At 47.8% G+C, this 23357-nt stretch overlaps 12 protein-coding genes and 2 non-coding genes across 14 annotated transcripts; 8 read left to right on the forward strand and 6 right to left on the reverse strand.

The window, feature by feature from the left end:
* Positions 1–503: 503 nt before the first annotated feature.
* On the forward strand, positions 504–1854 carry FMAN_14489 (uncharacterized protein; the record flags this gene model as incomplete). The annotated part of the gene is made up of 8 exons (XM_041825193.1): positions 504–524; positions 575–627; positions 672–767; positions 810–851; positions 902–968; positions 1014–1354; positions 1405–1743; positions 1794–1854. 8 exons carry the CDS (start codon positions 504–506, stop codon positions 1852–1854), a joined length of 1020 nt encoding a protein of 339 aa, XP_041690598.1.
* Positions 1855–2425: 571 nt separating this feature from the next.
* On the reverse strand, positions 2426–3264 carry FMAN_14490 (uncharacterized protein; the record flags this gene model as incomplete). Its single annotated transcript, XM_041825194.1, has 2 exons — positions 2426–2817; positions 2865–3264. 2 exons carry the CDS (start codon positions 3262–3264, stop codon positions 2426–2428), a joined length of 792 nt encoding a protein of 263 aa, XP_041690599.1.
* A 688-nt stretch (positions 3265–3952) lies between these two features.
* On the reverse strand, positions 3953–4714 carry FMAN_14491 (uncharacterized protein; the record flags this gene model as incomplete). Its single annotated transcript, XM_041825195.1, has 1 exon — positions 3953–4714. The coding sequence occupies one exon, from the start codon at positions 4712–4714 to the stop codon at positions 3953–3955; it is 762 nt and encodes a 253-aa protein (XP_041690600.1).
* A 1673-nt stretch (positions 4715–6387) lies between these two features.
* Positions 6388–7313, forward strand: FMAN_14492 (uncharacterized protein; the record flags this gene model as incomplete). Its single annotated transcript, XM_041825196.1, has 3 exons — positions 6388–6609; positions 6657–7183; positions 7232–7313. The coding sequence occupies 3 exons, from the start codon at positions 6388–6390 to the stop codon at positions 7311–7313; spliced, it is 831 nt and encodes a 276-aa protein (XP_041690601.1).
* A 381-nt stretch (positions 7314–7694) lies between these two features.
* On the reverse strand, positions 7695–7787 carry tRNA. The gene is made up of 2 exons: positions 7751–7787; positions 7695–7730 (listed from the first exon to the last, which is right to left on the reverse strand). It is a non-coding gene; the product is annotated as a tRNA-Phe (tRNA).
* Positions 7788–8204: 417 nt separating this feature from the next.
* Positions 8205–9990, reverse strand: FMAN_14493 (uncharacterized protein; the record flags this gene model as incomplete). The annotated part of the gene is made up of 3 exons (XM_041825197.1): positions 8205–9371; positions 9434–9544; positions 9604–9990. The coding sequence occupies 3 exons, from the start codon at positions 9988–9990 to the stop codon at positions 8205–8207; spliced, it is 1665 nt and encodes a 554-aa protein (XP_041690602.1).
* A 600-nt stretch (positions 9991–10590) lies between these two features.
* rrna51 lies at positions 10591–10706 on the forward strand. The gene has a single exon (XR_005994044.1). It is a non-coding gene; the product is annotated as a ribosomal RNA (ribosomal RNA).
* Positions 10707–10863: 157 nt separating this feature from the next.
* FMAN_14494 (uncharacterized protein) lies at positions 10864–11853 on the reverse strand (the record flags this gene model as incomplete). The annotated part of the gene is made up of 2 exons (XM_041825198.1): positions 10864–11324; positions 11376–11853. The coding sequence occupies 2 exons, from the start codon at positions 11851–11853 to the stop codon at positions 10864–10866; spliced, it is 939 nt and encodes a 312-aa protein (XP_041690603.1).
* A 794-nt stretch (positions 11854–12647) lies between these two features.
* On the forward strand, positions 12648–13459 carry FMAN_14495 (uncharacterized protein; the record flags this gene model as incomplete). The annotated part of the gene is made up of 2 exons (XM_041825199.1): positions 12648–12681; positions 12735–13459. The coding sequence occupies 2 exons, from the start codon at positions 12648–12650 to the stop codon at positions 13457–13459; spliced, it is 759 nt and encodes a 252-aa protein (XP_041690604.1).
* Positions 13460–13810: 351 nt separating this feature from the next.
* On the forward strand, positions 13811–14761 carry FMAN_16251 (related to ketoreductases; the record flags this gene model as incomplete). The annotated part of the gene is made up of 3 exons (XM_041825201.1): positions 13811–14094; positions 14146–14327; positions 14382–14761. The coding sequence occupies 3 exons, from the start codon at positions 13811–13813 to the stop codon at positions 14759–14761; spliced, it is 846 nt and encodes a 281-aa protein (XP_041690605.1).
* Positions 14762–14863: 102 nt separating this feature from the next.
* On the reverse strand, positions 14864–15871 carry FMAN_14496 (ILV1-Anabolic serine and threonine dehydratase precursor; the record flags this gene model as incomplete). The annotated part of the gene is made up of 1 exon (XM_041825202.1): positions 14864–15871. One exon carries the CDS (start codon positions 15869–15871, stop codon positions 14864–14866), a length of 1008 nt encoding a protein of 335 aa, XP_041690606.1.
* A 402-nt stretch (positions 15872–16273) lies between these two features.
* On the forward strand, positions 16274–17928 carry FMAN_14497 (uncharacterized protein; the record flags this gene model as incomplete). Its single annotated transcript, XM_041825203.1, has 3 exons — positions 16274–16333; positions 16384–16500; positions 16570–17928. 3 exons carry the CDS (start codon positions 16274–16276, stop codon positions 17926–17928), a joined length of 1536 nt encoding a protein of 511 aa, XP_041690607.1.
* A 1327-nt stretch (positions 17929–19255) lies between these two features.
* FMAN_14498 (uncharacterized protein) lies at positions 19256–20760 on the forward strand (the record flags this gene model as incomplete). Its single annotated transcript, XM_041825204.1, has 3 exons — positions 19256–19514; positions 19564–19673; positions 19747–20760. The coding sequence occupies 3 exons, from the start codon at positions 19256–19258 to the stop codon at positions 20758–20760; spliced, it is 1383 nt and encodes a 460-aa protein (XP_041690608.1).
* A 437-nt stretch (positions 20761–21197) lies between these two features.
* Positions 21198–23282, forward strand: FMAN_14499 (uncharacterized protein; the record flags this gene model as incomplete). The annotated part of the gene is made up of 1 exon (XM_041825205.1): positions 21198–23282. One exon carries the CDS (start codon positions 21198–21200, stop codon positions 23280–23282), a length of 2085 nt encoding a protein of 694 aa, XP_041690609.1.
* Positions 23283–23357: the final 75 nt, after the last annotated feature.

Here is a 23357-nt window from a genome sequence, read left to right on the forward strand (position 1 = left end):
TCTCATGACCAGTAACCAAGCATGCCACAGTTGGGAAAGCTTGTTGTGAAGACGCCCGGAACAAGGGTCTCTTCAAGGCATGGTCGCATTAGCGTAGTTGGCCCCGCAAGCTAGAGAAGAGACAAGAGATGACAGTTTCTTGATGAAACACTTCTTTATCGTCATTTGAGATGCATGAATGTCTCGAGATGTTCCAGAACAAGACTACAGGTGTTACAAGTGTAGGTAGTACTCGTCAATTCATGATTGCTTGCATAATACCCCTTCCAACAAACAAAACAGAACAAACAACCCCATGGACCCCCATCTACAATGCGACTAGACCCACCTGTCACTTTCCCATCACTGGATAGCGTCTTCCGTTCTTGCATTTCAGCGCACGCGGCACAGGAGCAATTTGACATGTCATGTAACCCCCAACAAAGACATAAAGACACCACCGACCCCGCACGCCTGAGTTTATTTCGTCTCTTTGTAACTGAGAAATAAACCATAACGAAGCGATGGCAGCTCCATTTGAAGCAGTATGTTATTTACCTGCTGTGATTTGATCAACCAGTGCTAAGCTTGGCAGGAACCCGCGTTGGATGTTGGCAACGACACGGAGAGTAACTTCAGCGCTGATAGGTATGTTGATGGACATGTTTGTCGGGATTGAGCTGACGAGGTAGTGAAACCGACTCGACAGCCTCGATTACGTCGAGCATTTTCGAGAATAAGTACTTTCAGGGAAGAACTTATGCTAATCCCAAATATGGAAAGCATTGGTAAGACGTTTCGTGATGAGAGTGAGCATCGCTAATGAACAGGGCCCCCAATGATGAGGAGCAACTCGAAGCACTCGATCTCATGTAAGTTCTTTGCAAAGAGTCTTGGGTATACATGTGGCTAACTATCGTAGCCATCATTGGTTGACATTGATGCTTGATGACAAACTCTTCCTTCCTCCCATCGGCGACAACCCGCAGGTACGTCTCTTCATCACCATAGATTCCCCATCCTCACACGCGTAGAAAATCCTCGATATCGGTACAGGAACTGGCATCTGGGCTATAAACGTAGCAGACGAATACCCATCGGCCAGCGTCATTGCTACAGACATCACTCCAACCCAGCCAAGCTTCGTGCCTCCGAACGTTGAGTTTCAGATCGATGACGCTCAACTCGAATGGACCTTTGAACCCGAGTCCTTTGATTTCATCCATATTCGATATCTTCAGGGCACCATTGGCGATTGGGATAGATTGTATGGTCAGATGTACAAGGCTCTTAAGCCAGGTGGCTGGTTCCAGCACATAGAGCCTGATCTGCAAATGCTTTCCCAAAACCCAGAGATCAAAGTCGACGACGAGCAGTACGCATCCTATCCCTTCTCATCTTTTCACCAGACCTAACAAGCATTAGTATTTTCACACGCTGGGCAAAGATCTTCACCCAAGTCGGCGAAACAATCGGCTGCACATTCGACTTCTCCAACGGCAAACTCGCAACCCTCGCCAAAGACGCAGGTTTCGTATCCGTGACTCCTCAAACGCACAAAATTCCCGTTGGACGCTGGCCAAGGGACAAAAAGAAGAAAGAACTCGGAACTTTTGTTGGACTCTCGTTTAGTCAAGCTCTCGATGGTTTCGTCAAGTTACCGCTCTGTGAGATTCTCAAGTGGTCGCCGGCGGAGATGCAGCTGTTCGCGGCGGAGATGAGAAAGGTCCTTATGAATCCTAAGACGCAGGCTTATGGTCATGTGTAAGTTTGATGCCGATTGTTAAGTGGCTTGGGATGCTAATGAAGTGTAGGTTTAGTGTTTATGGGCAGAAGCCTGAGAGGCCCAAGGAGAGTAGCCCGGCGGCGGAATAGTGTCTTGCTTTGATACGTGGATTTTGAGATAAAAGATACTTGAATGACTTATAAAGTTTATGCTATTTCACTGAAAAGCTGATATTGAAGCGGTGTACTTTTGGTTATCGTGATAAGTGATGCGTCACACGCTGTTCACCTGACTAGAAATTCTTTTGTTCTGTGTTTCAAGAACGAATAATAGATCTTCCGACCTTGACTGGCCGTGGATATTTGAGATATTCAGAATATATGTAAATGTATCGCCATTGGGTGCTTCAGCTATCAACCCTTCAGCGATCGGCTGAGTTCGACTCATACACGGCTGAGGACTAATATGCATCAAATATCGAGACGTTATGCCTCTCCAGATCTAACTTCCGATACAAACTCATTAAAGTGGCGAGCCTGCCAATAATCGAGGTTCACTTTGAAGGAAAAGGACAATAGGTGAAGGGACGATGGGTCCTCTCCATGCAGCATTATATCATGACTCTATTGTGTTATTTTCTCCAATTCAATGCCATCATCCCAAATGCAAATATTCTTTAAGATCAAAAGCCATTCGCCATTCCATCAAATATCCAAACACCTAAGCAGTGTTGTAGTACATCTCAATCTTCTTAATCTTGAACACAGCATTCTGCTTAGGAGGTCCAGCACTCCAGCCCTTATCACCATTGGACCAGTTATTCCAGATCCAAGGTCCAGGCACGTTGGGAACATCCTTCTTGGTAGACCACTGCTTCACACCATCAACATAAAACTGAACAAGACCCTTGGTCCAGTCAATTCTGTACTCGTGCTCAGTGGTGGTAGGGTTTGCAGGAGGAAGCACATCCTTGTGAGTTGGCTCGCCGTCGCCGTTGTTGTCCTGGTTGGTGAACCATAGTCGACGAATACCGTCGTAGTTGGACTCGGACTTGGGGTCGGAGAGCCACTCGATGTCAGTCTCTTGGCTGTCGGATTGGTAGAAGAACATTCCTGAAAACATTAGTATATCGATAACTGAGATGATCCATTATAAGTACCGTTGCAAACACCTGCAGGTTCGCTAAGAATAGCTGTCGTGCGGACAGAAGCGTACTTGATGTTCTCAATCTCAGTCGCAACCTCAGCAGCCTTGTAGGGCTTGGACTTCTGGCCGCCAGGGACCGTCAACTCAAGGTACCCATTGCGGACTTTGACTCCAGATGGTGTGAAAACATGGGTATTTCCCACTTGATAATCGCTCGAGTAAAGGCCCTCAGGAAGACTCTTTCCATTGAAGGTCCAAACCTTCTTGTTGGCGAACTTTGTCGCGCGGTCGACGATGTAATGACCGTTCTCCAACTCTGGCTCAGGGGATCGTTTGGTAGTGCATCCCTTAGGCGACGCAGCCGCGAGGCCAAGCACTGTGAATGCGACGGAGACGTAGGAAGCGATATGCATGGCGAGAAGCTAGGGAATATCTTGGCCTGAGTCCATCGCGACTTGGCACGCGTATTATATACCAAACCCATGATTTGGAAGGATCGTAGGATTCCCGTCTAGACCGTACTGAGAGGAATGTCTTATGTCGGACCTGGTCTAGTGGTGGATATCAAGGCTGAGCATTCCAGGGGTCCCCTGTAGACTTAGCTTTCTCAACATACCAGACAGCATTGCAAGTGTCTGAGCTTAGGTCCTCTTCATTTCTAGCGGGCCGAGCCTCTGTGGCTGAGTGATTTGCATTTACTGTCTTAGGATTTTGGTCTGTTTGAGACTTATTTGAAGGAATAGAGATCGTTATGCTTCATTTCTGGTATCCATTGTATATAAGCACTAACGGTCTCGAAACAAGGCGGTGGCGGAGGCAAATAGCGGGCCCTTAATTTTCGGCTCAGCGCTGGATTTGGAAGTTTCTTCCTGGTGATTTTAGAGTGATGTAGTGGGTTCCCGGAATTCCGTGCTGGGGGCGATTCCTGGAATGTGGCCGGGTACAGTGAGACTTGACCGTAAATGGCTTGATCTAAGATCTAGATCTGTTCCAGTCTTTACACATTCTCTTCAAGAACTAAGGTTGTAATAACATGGTGCTTGCCTAATCGCTCAACGGGCTGGTGGGAAATGGAACAGCCCCAATAGTTTGCCAGTTGACTCAATGGATTCTGGCTGCGCGAGTCAAGATAAAGCCTGGCTTTATCACCGGTTCTGCGATTCCGTCCTTGGAAGGAAGTCTCTCCCAGGTCGAGCGTAGCTCTTTTGAAGCCCTCTCAAAATCCCGAGATTCGTAGATGTAGTATTCGAGCCTCGATTGTGTAAAAAATAAGAAGTCCCTGGAGTTCCGGTATATTTCAGCATCGTCTTTGGTCATGACTTCGAAATCAGCGAGTGGTGTCATGTAGTGATTCCTCCGGTGTCGTAACTCGCCTCGAAGTTCCGATGATATCCCAGTGTAGATGGCTTTTATCTGTTGACCACCAGCAGCTACCCTCTTGTGTAGAGCTGCATGAAGCTCTTCCACTTGTCCTGTACCGACGGGCCATCGTACAGCAATACAATCGATATCGGCTGTTAGGGAAGACAAGATCTCCAGTGACGGGTCATCCAGTGTTGTCAGGAGAACTGTGCCGAAAGGTTCATCATTAGAAGCATCGTCGCCCTTTTTCGCAGTCTCATATGCGATAACACGATGAAGGACTTTTTGACTCTCAAAGCAGACTTGAGAGAGGTAGAATCCCTCAGAGATTGAGAAAGACCCAATCTTGGTTGGCTCTCCGTAGCGGCCTTCTATCCTCAGGTGGCGTTGCACTGGGATCAGGCACTTCCATATCATTTCGCGGATCTCGGGAGGAAGATGTGGAAAGCATGTAAATGTTGACAAACCTTCGTTTGCGGGTGGTATGTCGGAAGGCTTCATGATGGGAATGTGATGGTTGCTCGAGCACGTGATGATATGTGCTGAGTGCCTGTGAGGATTATCAATAGGACTGAAAATCATGGCACAGAACATGGGAGATGCGGCTCACTTTTATGTCACTCACGAAAGGCTAAATCATTTATCACTTGAAAAGACCTGGAGGCGAAAAGTTATGTATTACTCATACAATCTTTTATTGGTATATCTGATGATACACGTAAACTCAAATCTTTAACCTCCAACCTACATTAGCTACCCACTCCATCTATACGGTCGTATGATCAAATTACCTCCAAGCCTGAACGCAAAAGCAGATATTCCAGTACCACTTAGCTTGCCATAAGCCCGTAGAGCCAGACAACGACCTGGCGTTGTGAAGCTTGTGATCTTGATCAAGCATACGTTAATCTCATGACCTGCAGATTCTCATAGCAGTTTGACTCCAAGAACCAAGATTCAGAACCATCTCCGGCCTCTTTGATCCGACGTTTTGTAACAGAATATTACGCACAATTCGTCTAATTTTTATGGACATTATGCCCTTCAATGCATCGCTCTCATTACTGGATATCAGAACACCTTGCCATTGACAAAAAGGGAACTATGGGGTTGACTGCCGCCTATAAGGTTAAGCTTTAGGCTGCGAGCACAGGTGATGAACGAGAACACGATGTTTAATTTGCCCAATATAAGCTTTTACATGGAAGCTTTCACGATGACCAATAAGATAACAAGGTAACAGGTTGCTACATTGTATTTTCTGCTTGCCGAAAAGTCTCATCCTGAGAAGTCACAACCTCGTTTACGTCTTTAGAGTTTCAACATTCAACCCTAAACTCACCTCTTTAGATCAGAAAGCATTGTTGATCGACATGTATCAGTCAATATCACATATATTTGTAGGATACCCGTGTCTCTTCGGGCCCCATCGAGTGAGCGTCGTAAGTCTCCTTTAGCTCAGATGCTTAAGATCCTGGTAAATAGCCTTCTCAAGACATTAGCCTAAAGGGATACTCTGCTGACATCTCAGCAGCACCTTCTCACTCGCAATCAATAGGGATGCTATTGCAACAGGCTGCGCCAGAATAGCCATGCTTTGCAGTTGGTATGCTGCAATTCACTGTTCCCCGCTTCATCATGGAAGCCAGTGATCATGATGGTCGCCGGCAGCAGGCAGAAAATGCAGAAACTGTACGTCGTAAACAGATCAGAACATTGTACTCTTCAACGCATAGAACAGTCGGCCTGTTTGATTCCGTGTATTACGATTCCAATCCTACAACTGTGTCTCTTTGCCTGATTCTCTGCCCAGAACAGCGAAAGTCCACGTAACCCCGCGATCCTCCCGCCTTCAACCAGCCAATGGGAAAAGTGTCAGCCTGCTTGCATCTCCAAAAACCCCTGGAGCAAGATTCTTATTTCCTATTCAATCGTTCTTAAGGTAACGCTAGCATGGTCCGACCTCGTGTTTCGACCCCGTGAGGGGTACTGCCAAGAATCCCACTACAATTGGCCAACGTGGCGCAGTGTAAGAAGGATTGAAAAGGATTCGAAGGTCCAAATTGCAAGCTGGCAATACGAAAATCTCATATATTTATAATAGAGTAAGCCTTGATACGTTTTCTGCCTCCTGTTGGGCTATTCGCTTCGTTGTCTACTTCTCATTACTCAGTATGCATCTTCAATCTGCTCTTGCTCTCGGCCTCTTGGCCAATTCTGTGTCAGCCGCTGGCTTTGACTGCGGTACCTCGGGATCCAGCAATGGCTTGAAAGCTATTTCGAGGGATCTTGCAAATGAGCATCTTGAAATCCGTGGACAACACAAGAATGTAGAGGTCAAGACCTACGTCCACATCCTTGCAGCAAGCAAGAAGGAAGAAGACAACTACCTCAGCGTAAGTCTCAAATACAACTTTACGACCACTGGACTGACTCTGCCCAGCAAGCTACAGTCAAACAACAGATGAACCTTCTCAACGAGAAGTTTAAGCCCTGGAATTTCTCGTTCAAGTTGATGAACACCAGCAGAACCGTGAATCCTGACTGGGCCTATCCCATCAGTCCAGTCGGTGAATTCGAAGAGGAGCTCCGAGCAGCCTTGAGACAAGGAACCTACAAAGATCTCAATCTGTTCTTCATTGCAAGTATGCCGCCCGGTGGAAAGTGCGAGCTCCCTGTTCCCAACCCCACCAAGAACGACATCCTCTTCGACGGCTGCATCATGAGGCCCGATAACCCTGGCGAGGTCCCTCCCAAATTCAACTACGTGACCGTTCATGAGGTTGGGCACTGGCTTGGTCTGGAGCATACCTTTGAGAATGGTTGCGAGGAACCAGGTGACTATGTTGATGATACTCCTTATGAGGCATCGCCTCCAGAGTATGGAGTGTGCCCTCCACCTGATCTCAACAGCTGCCATGATAAGCCTGGTTTTGATCCTACGGATAACTTCATGGACTATGTGGAGCCGTAAGTTGTTCATATCTTGAGGTTGGAAACATGGCTAACGAGGTGCAGTGAATGCGGTCCCAAGAGATTTACCCCTGGACAAGCCGAGCGCATGCATAAGCTTTGGAAGAAATTGCGCGCCAATCACTAAAACCTCGAACTTCTATGAAATGTTGCGAAGGTTCATAATTGGATTGAGACCGAGTAGTTGGGGATGAGCAGAGAGATAGGAGCTAAGGGCGACACTGTATGCATGTATTTACTTCGACACCCTGAGTGCGTATTGCAGGGTTATTTAGTATCATAAATATTTTACACTCTTCTGGTACAAAGCAGTCAGTCCTTTCAGAGCCTGGATGTTACAGACTCTATCTGGCAATGGCGATACAAAGGAAGGCAAGTTGGTGACTTGAAGGAGGAACGTTGACCTAGAGAAAACAGAAAAAGAGTAGCATGAAAGCTGTTAGCGCTCAATCTTGAGGAGAATAGAGAAAGGGAATAGTAAAAGAGGCCAGTTGCAAAAAGATCACATTGCGGTTTATGTGGATCGAACACATGACCTTCAGATATCAATTGATTGAAGTTTGACTTCAGTCTGACGCTCTCCCAACTGAGCTAAACCCGCCAACAGATACAAAATGAGTTCAATAAGACACCCATGTGCCGAGGTCAGCCCGATACCCACAGAAACTACCCTGGATTAGCATTAATATCATAAAAAGAGAGGTAGAAATATTACGCGACGACGATAGCTTCTACCTTTGCTTTATGCTGTCTCTCATATTCACCGCTTTTCGTCTGGCTTCGACCCAGGGGTTATGCTAACGACTATGTCGTGGTAAGCAAATGAATATAAGGATCAAACACAATTGCTCCGCGATTCAGTCAAGGACAGGCAGGGCTTGTTTCGAAGCTCATTCCGCAGAGCGCAAACATAGATGGGGAGACGACGATAGCCAAATATCACTGCAACTCGCCGCAATTAAGGGTTGTTAATCAAGTCTTACCCTAACATTAACTTGAGATATGTGATATCAGCATACTACGTTCTAACCTCCTCCATATATAAATCGTACAACCCGTCACCGACATGTCTATTTCTATAAATCCATAACCGCTTTCCTTTCCCCCCTGCACTGTCTCCCATCTCCCCATCCAACATGTCTTCCTCAACCATGCCTCTTAAGACCCGAGCCTCAGAAAGGGAATCGCCTTCTGGCACAACAACCCGTTCCGACACCTTATTCGCCACAACAGCCACCAATAATTGAAGAAATGCCGTGATCCATAAGATCAAGGTGATGATTCCCCAGTGCGAAACGTTGAGTTTCTGTCCGATCGTAGGCATTTGGCCGGCGAGTACAATGTCTGTGTTTGATTCGATGACAGCTGCCAGCATACCCGTTGCGAATCGTGATAAAAGGTATTCTACTTGTTCTGTTGAGCCATTGAGTGGTATGCCAAACACCGACGCACCGGGGTAGCTGTTTGATCGGGTATCGTTTGGGCCGTCGGGGCCTCCTAAGGCTATTGCCGATGTTGCTAAGCGCATCAATCTCTCACTGACTTCATGCTCTGGCCTCTTGGCGTTTTCAACAGGGCTCATTTTGACGGTGCAGTTGTAAAGCCACGGATCTGTCGACGATGGTTCAAACACTAAAACAATGCTGCAATCGCTGCCGCAGTTGCGAGAGGCAGATGTCATGTAAACCTTCTCACCAGGAACCTCCCTTCTAGGTAATGTGATCTTTGTTTCTCTGCTCCCTTTGTCGACGGTGATCAGCTCCCCGGTTCCATTGCCCCCTTGACGGACCTTTAACGCGTCGCAATGCGCCGTGATATTCACCTTCCTGTCTGTAACCGCTGAGACAGGAGCGCTTTTCGGATTATCGAAAGAAAGCGTATTCGTCTCGCGAAAGACATAGGCACAGGACCCGTCACAAAATAGAAACTTGTTGTCTGCAAAGAATAAAGTTCCAGGGGAAAGAATATCATCGGGATCCCCTTCGTTTAAAGCCAGGGATATGATCCCGTAGCTGTTAGCCGCGTATTCTTCGCTTTTGGTTGAACCGGATGCGTTGACAACACTCGAGGTTGAGATGGTGCTCAAATTCGCGATGGAGACGTTCCCAGGAATCAAAAGAGCCTGATCTTCGGTTTTTTCGACCGAGTAGCACAGACCTAGTGAGGCATATCCGATCTGAGTTGCCTGATTGTGTTTGTCGGTGGTTAGTTAGGTTTTGAGAGAATTTAGATGTAATTGGAACACACAAGAAATAGCGCTACCCAGGTTGCGACTCCAACATGAATTGTCCACCGACTCGATTTAAATGCCAAGACCAATACTTGACTCATGCTGTGAACATGCAAAATCGCTTTGACCTAATTATTTGTACACCTATTAGTAAATTGCCTGTTTCCAGACCTCGTTCAAAACTTACTTTTTGACGGGACCTCGGCCGCTTACTCAAAATCCACCATCTCAAATCTTGTACCGCATGGGTCAACTGACTCATAGTTGACAGTCCCAGAGCAATAAGGAACCCTGTAATTAATGCATTAAAATACTTCTTCTGTTTCTCTGATATGACATCGTAGAGAGCATATGCAATCAAGATCCCGTAGATGACTATGATGAATATAACTGTGATGCACCATTTTCCGATGAGGCCGAGCCAGAGTTTTACTTTTGATCGGCGACGAGCTGGAAGACCTTGGAAGGGTCTGGGTGTTTGCAATGGTGGGCTCGGTGTAGTTTGTGGGTTCTGGAATTGAAGATGGATGTCGTGCTGGCCGTTTGACGGCACAGCGTAGTACTGCCCTGCCATTATGTGATGTCAAAAGTGAAATGAATGCGACTATTCAACTGGATGGGACCTCGACAATATAAAGATCATGCCGGATCCAAAAGCCATGGCGCAAGCATCCACAGTAAATCCACCGCTCAGCCTCGACTAGCTATTAGGTTTTCGCCTAGCTATACCATCAGGGTCTAGCATGCTTGGCGATCCCCTCAGCCTGGCAGAAACCTGCTTTGATTGGCTTGTCCGTATCGAAGAACATCAGTGAGCATCATAGCGCCACGGAAAATTGGGAGCCGTTGCATGTGAAACCATTTCAGGAAAGTTCGGACGGTTTTAAACAGTCTGGACTTCTTGGCAGGCCATGCGTATCACGGTTTGGAGAAGAGCACTTAGAAGGGGTATAAAGAGAGACCTTAATTACACTTCTCCATATGGTTAAACAAGGCATGATTAATAGAGGAATCTATAAATATACTCCACTCTATACATTTAGATCAGCCACTAACTAACGCTTAACTCGACTGGAGATATATATCTGGATTCGCCAGATGTCAAGACGTTGGAACGACATAACGCTTTGCCGACCCTCTACTTGTACCAAAATCTGACTGCATCCAATCACATACGACCATACCTACAGGAAAATACGGGATCCCGTCTGCTCTCCCATAGTCAAGCCTGTAAGGGGCGGATTAGTAGTTGGGTCGGTGACGACCAGCGAATCCCCGCTGTTGTATGTTTTTTGCCCTTTGTGCAGGATCTCAGTGTAGTCCCCTTTTTGCTAGACGCGTCAAACACTTTCTGAATCCCTCAAAAAGTGCGGCACCTTTGCTTTCAGGCGAGATTGTTCACGATCTCCAACACCATCTCGCTTTCTGGTAATAATCGTTCTCAAGGTTATATGAAACCCCATGAGGCTGCGTAGCTGTCAATCCCGTTGAGAAACGTCTCTCTCGGTTTGTTCAAGAACATGGGGATGCACTCCTGGACCCACTCAGACTCCCAGTGGTTGGTATACTCAGCCTTGTAAAACTCCCAGTAATCAGGATACCAGCCTGACTGGTGCCAGTCTATCATGGCGTTAATACGGCACGGTGAGCCTTCAGAGACCATTATGTTGCTTGGGTGGAGGTCAGCATGCGTGAACACAACTCCAGGATCGTCAGGGAGAAGTTGGCGATATGGGTCAGGTATATCCTCGAGCTTGTAGCCCTCCCAGTGGGGGCCACTTGCGGCTTGCCGTCTTATCAGGAAAGAAAACCAGTCATGGAACTCCTTCACAGATAAAAAAGGTCCTGCTTTTGGTCGGATTCCGTCGGCGAATACCGCGTCCTGAAGTGGTCCACGGTTGATTTGTCCTGTTTGCTAATCAACATAATAACTCCCATAGCAGTCGGACTCTCAAATACCAAGAAATTCGTCTTCTGGCTCGCGCTTTACCCGACGTAACTCATCAACCATATCTCGCAGTTGCTCACAAACCCCAACTTTATCCTGTCTACTCAAGGAATCCCATCTTTTCTCCAAGGTCACGCCTTCAACTAGCTGCATGTACAAAAAGACTTCTCCTGCCTCGTCTATCCAGCCATATATCTCAGGGACGGGGACGCTTGGAAGATTCCGATGTAACCACCAGAGGCACTGGCCTTCCGCAACAGTGACACGGGGCTCTTTACCATATTTGACGACCAAACCAAGTAACTCAAAAATGACGGTGTTCTTTCTATGAAGGACGTGATCGCACGCTTCACTCTTAGCTCGGACTTGATCAGCTGATGGGAAAGCTACCCCAGGCCTATTACGTGCGAAGAACGTAGAGTCTCCAAATGTAACTCTAGAGCCTTTAGGGAGAGAATCAACAAGGATCGTAGGCGGCGAGTTTTGCATCTTGGAAGGGCTACATCTGATGTATGCGGGGAGAGCATGTTGGTTAGGCACCATTCATAGACTTTCGTTGTTGGTTCAGGCTTTCAGCGGATGAAAGCCGGGCCGCTGCATATCCAACCAAAAGTCAAATTTCATCACCCAACGACACAGACATGTTGCGAGGCTATAGCCAACTTCAGTCTCCATGAGATACTCTACTGCAGGACTACAAGGTGATTGAGCATGGTAACGAAAAATAACAGTTCTCTTGTTAATTACAACTTAGAATCTGCCTGGAACTCTAAGATATTACTTGGTCAAGCATGTAGGTCGAAGGCTGTCTGGAGCAACACCTATATGCAAAGTATCGAACTACCTAAAAGACCTCGATTTCTCAAAAAGGATTATGCTAAATTTTATTCAATAGTTGCCCGAGTTCTTTGAGAAATAAACCTTCATAGAAATCGCTTCAACAGAATGCAACAACAATGCGGGCTGGCTCGGAATACGACCATTATTCATGCGTCCAGCACCAAAGAATAACACAAAGCCTGTCTAAATAAATCCTGCAGGAACTGAATCCCAAGAGGAAAGATGCGATTGGCCAATGAGCTCGCCTTGATATGTCCGTGGACGTATCTCCGGGCGTTCCGATATAAGACGCCCATGGGCGGATTTTAAGCTAGAGCTTGCCTTAAGTCCGCCGGTAGTGACATGCATAGACAGCGTAACGCCTTTACATATACCACTGCATTTCACGAATTCTTCCCTTCGTCTTGAAGAATTTGCCACCATAGCTCGTAACCATATGCAGTATGTCTAAATACAAGCAATTGGTCCTTATTACCGGTGAGTTGATGCACACAAAGATACACAGACTCTCCATTGAGATACCCAACTAGGCGCCAACCAAGGCGTCGGCTTCGAAACCGCCAAGAACTTAGTTCTCTCCTCGGTCAAATACCATGTCATTATTGGAAGTCGAGATGAAGCCAAAGGGGAGATAGCAGCTCGGTCACTCCAGTCACTCGACGACATCAAAGGAACAGTCTCTAGCATCCAGATTGATGTTACAGATGACAACTCTGTCGATGCCGCTGCTCAAACTCTAGCCTCTGAATGGGGCAGGTTGGATATACTGGTCAACAACGCAGGCATCATCTCAATGGCCAGCCCTCCAACGCGCGAAGCTTTCCGCAGGGTCCTTGAAACAAACCTCGTTGGTGCGCTTAGCGTCACCGAAGCATTTCTTCCCCTTCTTCGCAAGTCAGAGCATAAACCTCCTCGTCTGATCTTTGTTACTTCGAGCACTGGATCCATCACTCTTACGTCTAACCCTGAATTGCCGCTTCATAGCGCTGGGGCGACGGAATATCGGACTAGTAAAGCTGGTCTGAACATGCTCATGACGATGTACAACATTCGGCTCAAACCAGAGGGTTTCTTGGTATTTGGGGTAGATCCGGGGTTGTGTGCGACAAACTTCACCAGTGATGCCGAATCTCTCAAGCAGCGAGGAGCAGCTGAGCCGTCAGAGGGAGGGGAACGAATTGCCCGTGTTATCAAGGGTGGGGAGGATGAAGATGTTGGGAAGGCCATCGGAGTTCAGGGTGTAAACCCGTGGTGATACGATCAATTTGGTTTATGGAGAACAAGTAGCAAAGGGACGTAGAATGGGCGGATAACTGTTATTTGGCTCTCGTATGGCATTACCACTTGAGCATGGTGAGATCAGTTTCTGCGTTATCAATTCACAATCAGGAATCAGATTGTCTTTCAGCTAGAGGTCCCTTTTAAGCAAATATTGCCAGGATCAACTAACGTTAGCTGTCAGACTGGTCCCACTGATGCTGACTCAATCCACGAAGGAGGATTCCAAACCTGGTTCACCGCAAGTATAAAACGTAATCGCTACCCTTCTTATCGTTGAATCGGTCTGTAATCCTTTGTAAGTCCAAAGATATATATTTCTAGCATCATGGGGATAACCTGGTTCATCACTGGCTGTTCCAGCGGGTTTGGCGAAGCCTTGGTTCGTCAACTTCGATCTGCAGGCGATAACGTCATAGCCACTGGCCGCAACGCCAATACAAAGCTATCGCACCTCAAAGAAACTGGCGCAAGTATTCTAGATCTCGATGTTTCATCCTCCCCTGAGGTCATCAAGTCCAAAATAGACGAGGCCTGGAGTATCTACGATGGAATTGATGTTGTAGTCAACAACGCGGGGTACATCCTCAGTGGGGCAGTGGAAGAGCTGACGTGAGTAGCATGGGCTGTGAATTACAAGCATTACAGCTGATGATAGAATAGTCAAGAAGACATGGAAAAGTCATTCAAGGTCAACTTCCATGGACCTATGAATATCACCCGCGCCGTCTTGCCGCACTTGAGGAAGAAGGGGTCTGGAACTTTGCTATTTGTCGGATCTCAGGCTGGCTGGCATGCTGACCCCAGTGCATCAGGATACTGCGCCAGCAAGTTCGCTCTAGAAGGTAAGCTGCACCCAATCGTCCCTCTCGTACACCCAAACTTACTAACAGGTTCAGGCGCCGTCGAGTGTCTATCCAAAGAGCTCGCCATCTTCGCTCCAGGCCTAAATGTCCTCATCGTCGAGCCAGGATACTGCCGCACTCCGGTTTTCAACAAAATCCAGCACGTCGACGCTCGTGTTCCAGAGTATGCTCAGTTCAATGAAGCGGTTCGACAGGCTGAGGCGGCCTTGACGGAAAATTCGCCAGGAGATCCTGAAAAGGCCGTTGCTAGGATGATCGAGCTAGTGAAAGGGACTGGCTTTGCAGAGGGTAAGACACAGCCTTTGAGGGTACCTTTGGGGTCGGATAGTTGGTCGAGAGTGAAGAGCAAGTGCGAAGAAACGCTGGAGATTTGCCGTGAATGGGAGGAACTGGCAAAGAGCGTTGATATATAGGACAGCCTTGACGTATGCCGAAATGGCAAGAGCAAAGTCAACACAAGAAATCAATTTGACTGTGTGAAGTGCAGGCTTGCTTCTATGCGTAACCGCAAAACATCACGTACCATAAACCAGCTTCGCCATCTTCTCCCTATCATAGTTCCCACTACACAAGATAACAGTACTTATCTCATGCTTCACCTTATCAGCAACCTTGTGAAAACCCGCGAGCGCCAATGCCGAAAACCCATCAACATACTGCTTCTCCTGCAAATGAAGCTGTCTCAACGCCACCAGAATCTCCGCCTCGGTACACGTAACAACATGATTAACCGTCGCTCTCGCCGACCGAAAGTCAATCCCATTCCGTATAACATCATTCTCAAATTCAGACGCAGCAATCGTTGGCGACGTCTCCGTCTCGATCGGAAAGCCAGCAGATAGTGACGCCGCGAGTGTCATTGAGTTTAGCGCTGTAACACCCCAGACTCTGACTTTGGGCCTTAATTCGCCAGCTTGCCTTTTTGCATCTGTGGCGAAGCAGCCTATGGCGCTTATGAGTGCGATGTCACTCATGGGGGCGAAGATGTTGTGGATATCCTTCTGGTAGAATTCAAATTGCTGGAGGACTTCAACGCAGACGGTGCCTAGACCTGCGAGGACCATCATATCATCGAAGGGTGAGAAATATATATGGCCTGATACTTCAGCAAGGTCTTTTGCATATGCTCTCGCTTCATTGAGATCATGCCCACGTTGTATAATCTTAGGACCGTACTGCATCACCTTTTCAAGCAGATGTTTCTCAACAGCCATTGGCATGACAATAGTGACTTTCGTTCCTAACGCATGCGCCGCAAGAGCAGCGCCCATGGCATGATTTCCCGTCGACGCTGTCACGAATGCCTTTTTGGTAGGATTGTCCTTCATTCGTGCTATGGCGCCTCGGAAGTGGTAGGAACCAGTGAACTGAGTGTGATCTAGTTTTAACCATAGTTTTGAACCGTACTTTATATTTTTGACTTTGGATGGGATGAGAGGCGTGCGATGGACGTAGAGTTTGTTGAGACGCCATTGTCTAAGGGCTTCTTGGCCGATGTCAAATATCTCTGGGTTGGTTGGCATTGTAACGCGTTTAACATGATACTGGACTTGTGCTTATGGACTGTGGAATCACAATGGGCTTTGCGTTACCGAGGGTCGTCAATTGACGAGATCAGTCATGCTTTCGACGGGTTTAGTCGCGTGTCTGATGCCGACGCCAAAGATTGATCGCGACACGAGCGGGCTCAGACAGACTGTGATTGGCCGTTGAGCTTCTGCCGATTTTTCAACCCTGTCTGCCTGTTGGTATGCGGGGTCCATTCATATTCACTCCTCTCATTTTGTGTCACATCTATTCTCATCGCTATGGTAAGAAACCATCAAGAATCTCATTCTATCACCTTGAACATAGCTCTGAATTAAATGCCAAACATAATTCTCATTCCTTTTAGTCTCCCTATCACATACTAAGTGTATGACGCAATGGAGCAGTCCCAAAGACGACGTGCAGGATGCACCGAGTGCAAGAGGAAGAAGGCCAAGGTATGCTCGCTATCATCTCTCATAGTTTATGCATATTAACATGGAGTAAGTGTGATGAGAAGAGGCCGTCATGTTCACGATGCTACAAATACCCTCACTTATGCTCATATGAGTTAAGCGTCAAGAGCTTCAGAGTGGCGAAACGGAAGCCAGCTAATAATGCCCAGGTATGGTTCATTTACCTCAAGCTGAGATAGATCAATTGAATACAGACTCACTCAGTCACACTTCTACAGGTCACGACACAGCCACCTCCAACGGTCGAGACACCCAGCGATTTGTCACCAAGTTCAGTCGTCACTTCCAACCAACTCATTTCTTATCCCGATATATCCGACACATTTGAGAGCAGCTTTCTTTCATCATCAATGCTAGATGATTCTTCTGAATTTCTGTTTTCCTTTCCACCAATAAGCCCACCAAAGCTCAGTATCTCCATCTCTCTACCGTCCAGCCCTCCACTCCGGTCTGATCCTCGGCGGATCTACTTCCAGCACTTTGTAGCACACACAGCGATAGTATACTGGCCGCTACAACCGGACATGGCTCTAAGCTTGATTCTACCAGCCGCTGATCTCAGCCCCTGTATCATGGGGGCAATGATCGCCGCCAGCAGCAGCCAACTCTTCAGAATGGCACGGAACCCAGAATCAAAGAATGCAGCAATATCGGCGACTGTGGAGTGTCTGGGAAACCTCCGTGAAGCAATTACTACACCGGGGTTTGGCGACCTTGGGGTGACAATACTGCCGACGACGTTGATGCTGGCCACGACATGTGTTTGCGCCGGGGATACCACGACCTTTCGGAAGCATCTCAACGGGGCTCTGCATATTGTTCAGCGGGACAAATCGAAGTATAGTCTGGATCCTTTATGGTGGATGAGTCTCAAGTGGCTCGTCCACCTCCTGTTGATGAACAGACTTTCGGGCCTGCCCTTACCATCACGGCAGACGAAAGGGTTCATCGACTGGGACTACCTTTTGACTTGTCTGCCTGACTTAGGTCGCATTGATCTCACTTCCGGCTTCTCTCGAGAGCTGGTGACTGCTCTCAATATGGTCTGCGAACTATCTGAGCCACTTTGCATGGATGTCGTTGCAAATGGCCACTTATATGGAAATGATATAGCACGTCGCGCATATTCTCACGAACTTGAACTTCGATTGATGGAGCTTCGGAAAAAGACCGCTTTAACAGTAACAGACGTGGTGCTTCGGACAGAATTAGAAATCACTCACAGACTATTCACTGATTCAACACTACTATGCCTATACAGAAGGGTTGACGAACTACCCAGAGACAATCCCAAAGTCCAAACAACAGTCAACTCGATCATCAGCTCATTACAGAATATTGACAAACAGTCTCCTGTTCACGCCCAACTTCTGTGGCCACTTCTTGCAGCAGGCTGCGACTCCATAACCTATGCCGAACGCACCATCGTTGTAGAAACGATGGAGAGTATGACTGCACGTGGAATGGGCAGCTATGAAAACGTCCTCGAGTTCATGAGGGATTATTGGAAAAATGGCGGCGATATGAGATGGGACTTATTCGCCAAGCAAACAGGAAAAGACCTCGTACTATTCTGATGTCAATGATGAGAATAACACCGAACTCATAATTGCGCCTTTACATCTTCATCAGGTCAGCGGATATTCACGGATGGCCTCAAAGCCGATCATAGACAGAATCTTGGGTCTAGTCGGTCAGAATACACCGCTCTTCATGCTTTACAGAAGATTTGAGCCAGCTCGCTTGCAGTAAGAATGAGCTGCATTGCTACGTCGCACGGCCATAGTGTTGGGTTTGGGAGGTAACCTCGGCAATCGAGTACGGAGATCGACAGCATAAACACCATAGATGGACCCAGCACCCCCAGAGCAAAGTTTTCACGATACTCATGCAATGACTAAAATCAACATCTGATATCAGTTCATCCAAGGCTCGGCTCTTTACCGGCGGTGATGAAGCAATCATCAGCTGAAATGTCCAATAATCAATTGCCCGCAACGTCCATCTCGACGATAGGGTAAGATACGAAAGAAGACGTCGTGATTATTTCCACCACGGAGAAACATTCTTGGCTTAGTGAGATCAAGAGAGTAGGACCGAAAACTGCCGGTAGGGCATCATTAGTCAAAGAAATCATAGGCTCAAAGAGGGATACTACACATGCAGTTCTGCTAGAAATCCGGGGTTGAGAGCCGAGGATGTATGCTAGACATCTGCAAGTCCACTCACACTTGCGGGGGCGGCCCGAATAAACGGGTAATAATGCTAAAACGGTAAAAGTGCTGAAGTCTATCAAGATGTTGTTCCAAACGAACAACAGGAACTTTTACTCAGTTGGTGCTAGTCAGTGCGACGCTGTAAAAAGCTCCGTGATGGAATAGGGAGGTGAGCCACTAAATCGATGATGGAATGGATCTATACCCATGCAGACAGACGATGCAGACAACGTGGTGCATGATAAACGCAGGGAACACGCGGAAACTCCGCCTGTCAACGTGACACCCACGGAAAGAAGATCGAGTTTCGGCCCGATACCAAGTTAAAGAGGTCATCTGGTGTACCCCTGTCCCGATGATCACCATTGGACCTCCCGTCTCAACATCAAACGCTCGTGCACTATAACGTTTAATGACATGACCCCGCAAGCGCACCCAATCAGACGCGAGAAGTCAGCTCCGGAGGGTTTCTGCTTCGGGTCGGCTGTTAACCCACTGTTAACGAATCCTTCGGTCCTTGGTGCTATAGCTGAACAAAGCGCTAACACTGTAATTAAATCCTTCATCATTCGAAACATACTATTCGTCTTGTCTTGAACACTTTGAATTTTACGATAAAAGGGCTTCGTCCCGCCATGTCTTGAGATCCAGCAGCACTCTCATCCTCATTCCTCGCCTCAGTTTCAATATGAAGTTCTCTCTCCTTGCGACCATCGTCGCTAGCATCAGCCCGCTTGCACGCGCAGCGGATGCAAACGCTTGGAAGTCGCGAAACATCTATTTCGCGCTTACTGATCGTGTTGCGCGCAGTGCTGATGATAATGGCGGTAGTGCGTGCGGAAACCTCGGAAATTACTGCGGTGGAACTTTTAAGGGTTTGGAGTCGAAGCTTGATTATATCAAGGGCATGGGATTTGATGCCATTTGGATTACGCCTGTTGTTGACAGTAAGTGCTGCGAAAATGGCTGAGAGAAGTTGACTGACCAGGACGATAGATACTGATGGTGGATACCATGGATACTGGGCCAAGGATCTGTATGCGGTCAACTCCAAGTATGGCACTGCAGATGATCTAAAAAGTCTTGTCAAATCTGCTCATGACAAGGTAAGCCAAACTCCTACTCCCGGGCTGTTCTGCCGTGACCGCCTTGCTCGTGACCCCGTGCTGACTGTTCCAGAACATGTACGTCATGTGCGACGTCGTTGCAAATCACATGGGCAAAGGCATCTCAGACCACAAACCCTCTCCCCTAAACCAACAAAGCTCATACCACACTCCCTGCGATATCGACTACAGCAACCAGAGCAGCATCGAGCAGTGTGAAATCGCCGGTCTTCCCGACCTCAACACCGGCAGCGACACCGTCAAGAAGGTTCTCTACGATTGGATCAAGTGGCTTGTTGCTGAGTACAGCTTCGACGGTATCCGCATCGACACTGTTAAGCATGTCGAAAAGCCGTTTTGGCCTGGTTTCCAAGACGCTGCCGGTGTTTACGCCATCGGTGAGGTTTGGGATGGAGGTCCCGATTACCTCGCTGGCTATGCCCAGGTCATGCCTGGTCTTTTGAACTACGCCATGTATTACCCCATGAACCGCTTCTACCAGCAAAAAGGCGACCCTTCAGACATCGTCGCCATGCACGATGAGATCAGCAACAAATTCCCTGACCCCACTATCCTTGGCACTTTCATCGACAACCATGATAACCCCCGTTGGCTAAGCCAGAAGAACGACAAAGCTCTCCTTAAGAACGCCCTCGCATACGTCATCCTCGCTCGAGGCATTCCCATTGTCTACTACGGAACGGAGCAAGGTTACGCTGGCGGTAATGATCCCGCTAACCGTGAAGATCTCTGGCGAAGTAGCTTCAGCACCAACGCGGATCTCTATCAACACATCTCACGTCTCTCCAAGGCTCGCTCAGCAGTCGGTGGTCTCGGTGGAAATGATCACAAGCATCTTTACTCACAGAACAGCGCATATGCTTGGAGTCGTGCTGACGGTGATCTTATTGTTCTTACGTTGAACCGCGGACAGGGATACTCAGGACAGACCTGCTTCAACACTGGAAAGAACAACAAGACTTGGGACAAGGTCTTTGGAAGTGGTACTGTTACCTCCGACGGCAATGGTCAGGTTTGCGTTAGCTACACCAACGGCGAGCCTGAGGTCTTGGTTGCGTCTAGCTAAATGGCATAAAAATGGGATCGGCTTAGTACTGGATACGGTCTTTCCTCAACTCTACTTCATGACTTTCTTATATACTGAGCTCAGTTTCAATACATCTTTTGTCTCTTTCAATTTTGGGTTCTTGGTGTGCACACTATGTCAGCGCCAAGACGCGATGCATCAAATGTTGGTTACTTAGTGGCTGTAATTGTAATTGTGCTGGTTTTCTATGCAGCTCAATGGCATAGCAGTAAGCACCGCCATCTTGATTGGCCCCGACTTTGTAAGAACTGAAACGTTGTGTCAGCCATCCTGAATTCCAGGCGCTTAATATTCTCGCACTATAATCTATGCAGCCGCTGCGGCTGACAGCCACGTCTGTTTATGAGACTGGTCCCATTGCGCGTTATAAATCACCATTCTTTTATCTTCTCTCATTCGGCCAGCTCTCGAAGAAAATGCCACCATTCCAGTATCCTCCATTACTGCCCTTGGAGCTACGGCTTCTGGTACTGCAACCCGGCATGCCAGAAGATCCCCTCACTGGGACCCTCGTGCAGAGGAAATTATCGCCTGCAGACGGTGATATCCCAGAATACGAGGCTCTATCTTACTGCTGGGGCGATCAGTCTCATCCCCAACCCGTCAAACTCAAGACTAAATGGCGAAAAGATAAAGAACAGCCAGATCAGGGCAGCTCCCGCTACCGAAAGTATATGCTCTCAGTCTTTGGAACTCACTCTGGGTATCTTGATATTGGACCGAACCTAGCCTCTGCTTTGCGGGCTCTAAGATTCCGTCACCATAAACGAATATTGTGGTGCGACTCTATCTGTATCAACCAAAAAGACGTCACAGAGCGCTCTGCTCAGGTTCAGCGCATGGCAGATTTGTATCAATCTGCCCGAAGGGTCATTGTCTGGCTGGGCTCTGCAGCGCCCTGGAGCTCTACAGCCATGGAAACTTTGCGTTGGGTGAGAAAACAACTCTCGTCTCCAGCCATAGAAATTTCCCAGTATGAAGGGATAACTCCTAAATTCGCCCTAAAGGAGGACGGAAGTCGGCAGGAGATCGACTGTACAGGGCCTCTCCCGCTTTCCCGAGATCAGTGGCTTGCTTTTGAGCAGCTGATAGCCGCAGACTGGTTCCGACGTCTTTGGACATACCAAGAAATAGTCTTGGCAAATCAAGAAACATCAATCGTGAAACTAGGCGTCGAGGAAATGCAATGGACCAAGTTCATTGAAGCGGCCTTGTTCATATGTTTCAATAAATGGTCGGGGTTGCAACCGTTCTTTGTTGATCCGCCGAGGCACAACAAAAATATCAAGGTCTTTTGTGCCAAGGCCGTGAGTTGTAGCACCATGCAGGAGTTGGGCAGGGAATCTACTGACTGGGTTACTCTATTGTCGTCGACGAAACTCTATGACTGCTCTGATAGTCGGGACAAGCTGTACGCACTTCGAGGGTTTTTCGAAGCTGAGACTGCCCAATTAATACCTGTAGACTACACCAAGTCTGCCAGGCAAATTGTGGCTTCAGCTTCCGTCGCTCACTTGAAGCAGAATCGAAATCTTCAATTCCTCGAACTCTGCAACTCGACCGTATCTCCCAGCTGGGCTGTGGACTTAGAAAAGCCGCTGGGCCTCCTACAGCTCTTCAGCAACGCCGGCGCAAGGTCTGCCGCTTCAGCGAGGTTGGTAAAACCTGGAGTGTTAGAGGTAGCGGGCGTTTCTTGTGATGAAATCTGCAACAGTGTAATGGATCTGCCCCCGAGAGAAACTTATGAACTATTAGAGGACTACATCACCAATGTTCTCACGGTGTTTCGAAATCTCACAGGCAGTGAGGACTTTCATCGAGACGATAAATGCCTCGACGAATTGATAACCATGATGACGTTTGGTAACCTATGGGATCACAGTACAAAAAGAACTGAACGTGCTCCTTCTTGGACAACCATCTCTTTGGAAATTGGACGGCGAATGATACGTCAGTGGATTACGGGCAACGCCATCTCAGACGATTACTACAGCATACCATATGGTCATAGGAGCGCTACAGCAACCGCTTGTACAAGAACGCGCGGTGGTGCACTCGTGTGCGTCCCTTCAGAAAGCTACGATGGGGATATGATAGTAACTCTTCTTGGCCTATCAAGCAACTTAGTCCTCCGCCCACAGTCGGATGGTGCCTACGCGGTCGTGGGGCCGTGCTATCACCAAAGATATTCCAACGGCCAAGCCTTACTCGGTGATGATTTCCGCGGCTGGGAGAAACTATGGTGTATCGAAACACACAGTCTTGCGTTTTGGAAAGAGGGTGAGCCTCTGAGTTTCTCAGATCCACGGCTTGACGGGGTGCCGTTGCCTGTCGGGTATAGCGAGTACGCAGTTGCACTGGACGGGAAATACGTTCCTTATTGGATACATAAGTGCGAATATGAGGAGTACATGGAACACGAAAGAATATACGACCCACGAATGGCAGGGCATAGGTTGAAGGACAGAGGAGTGCCGATAGAGAGATTTCGGTTGATATAAGATGCTGCCAGCGAGTTTGGAGGATACGGACGAGTGTCTTGGTCTATAACTGCCTTGATGGGGTTCAATTCTGTT

Source organism: Fusarium mangiferae (assembly GCF_900044065.1).
Source record: "Fusarium mangiferae strain MRC7560 genome assembly, contig: FMAN_scaffold020, whole genome shotgun sequence".
Lineage (NCBI taxonomy): Eukaryota > Fungi > Ascomycota > Sordariomycetes > Hypocreales > Nectriaceae > Fusarium > Fusarium mangiferae.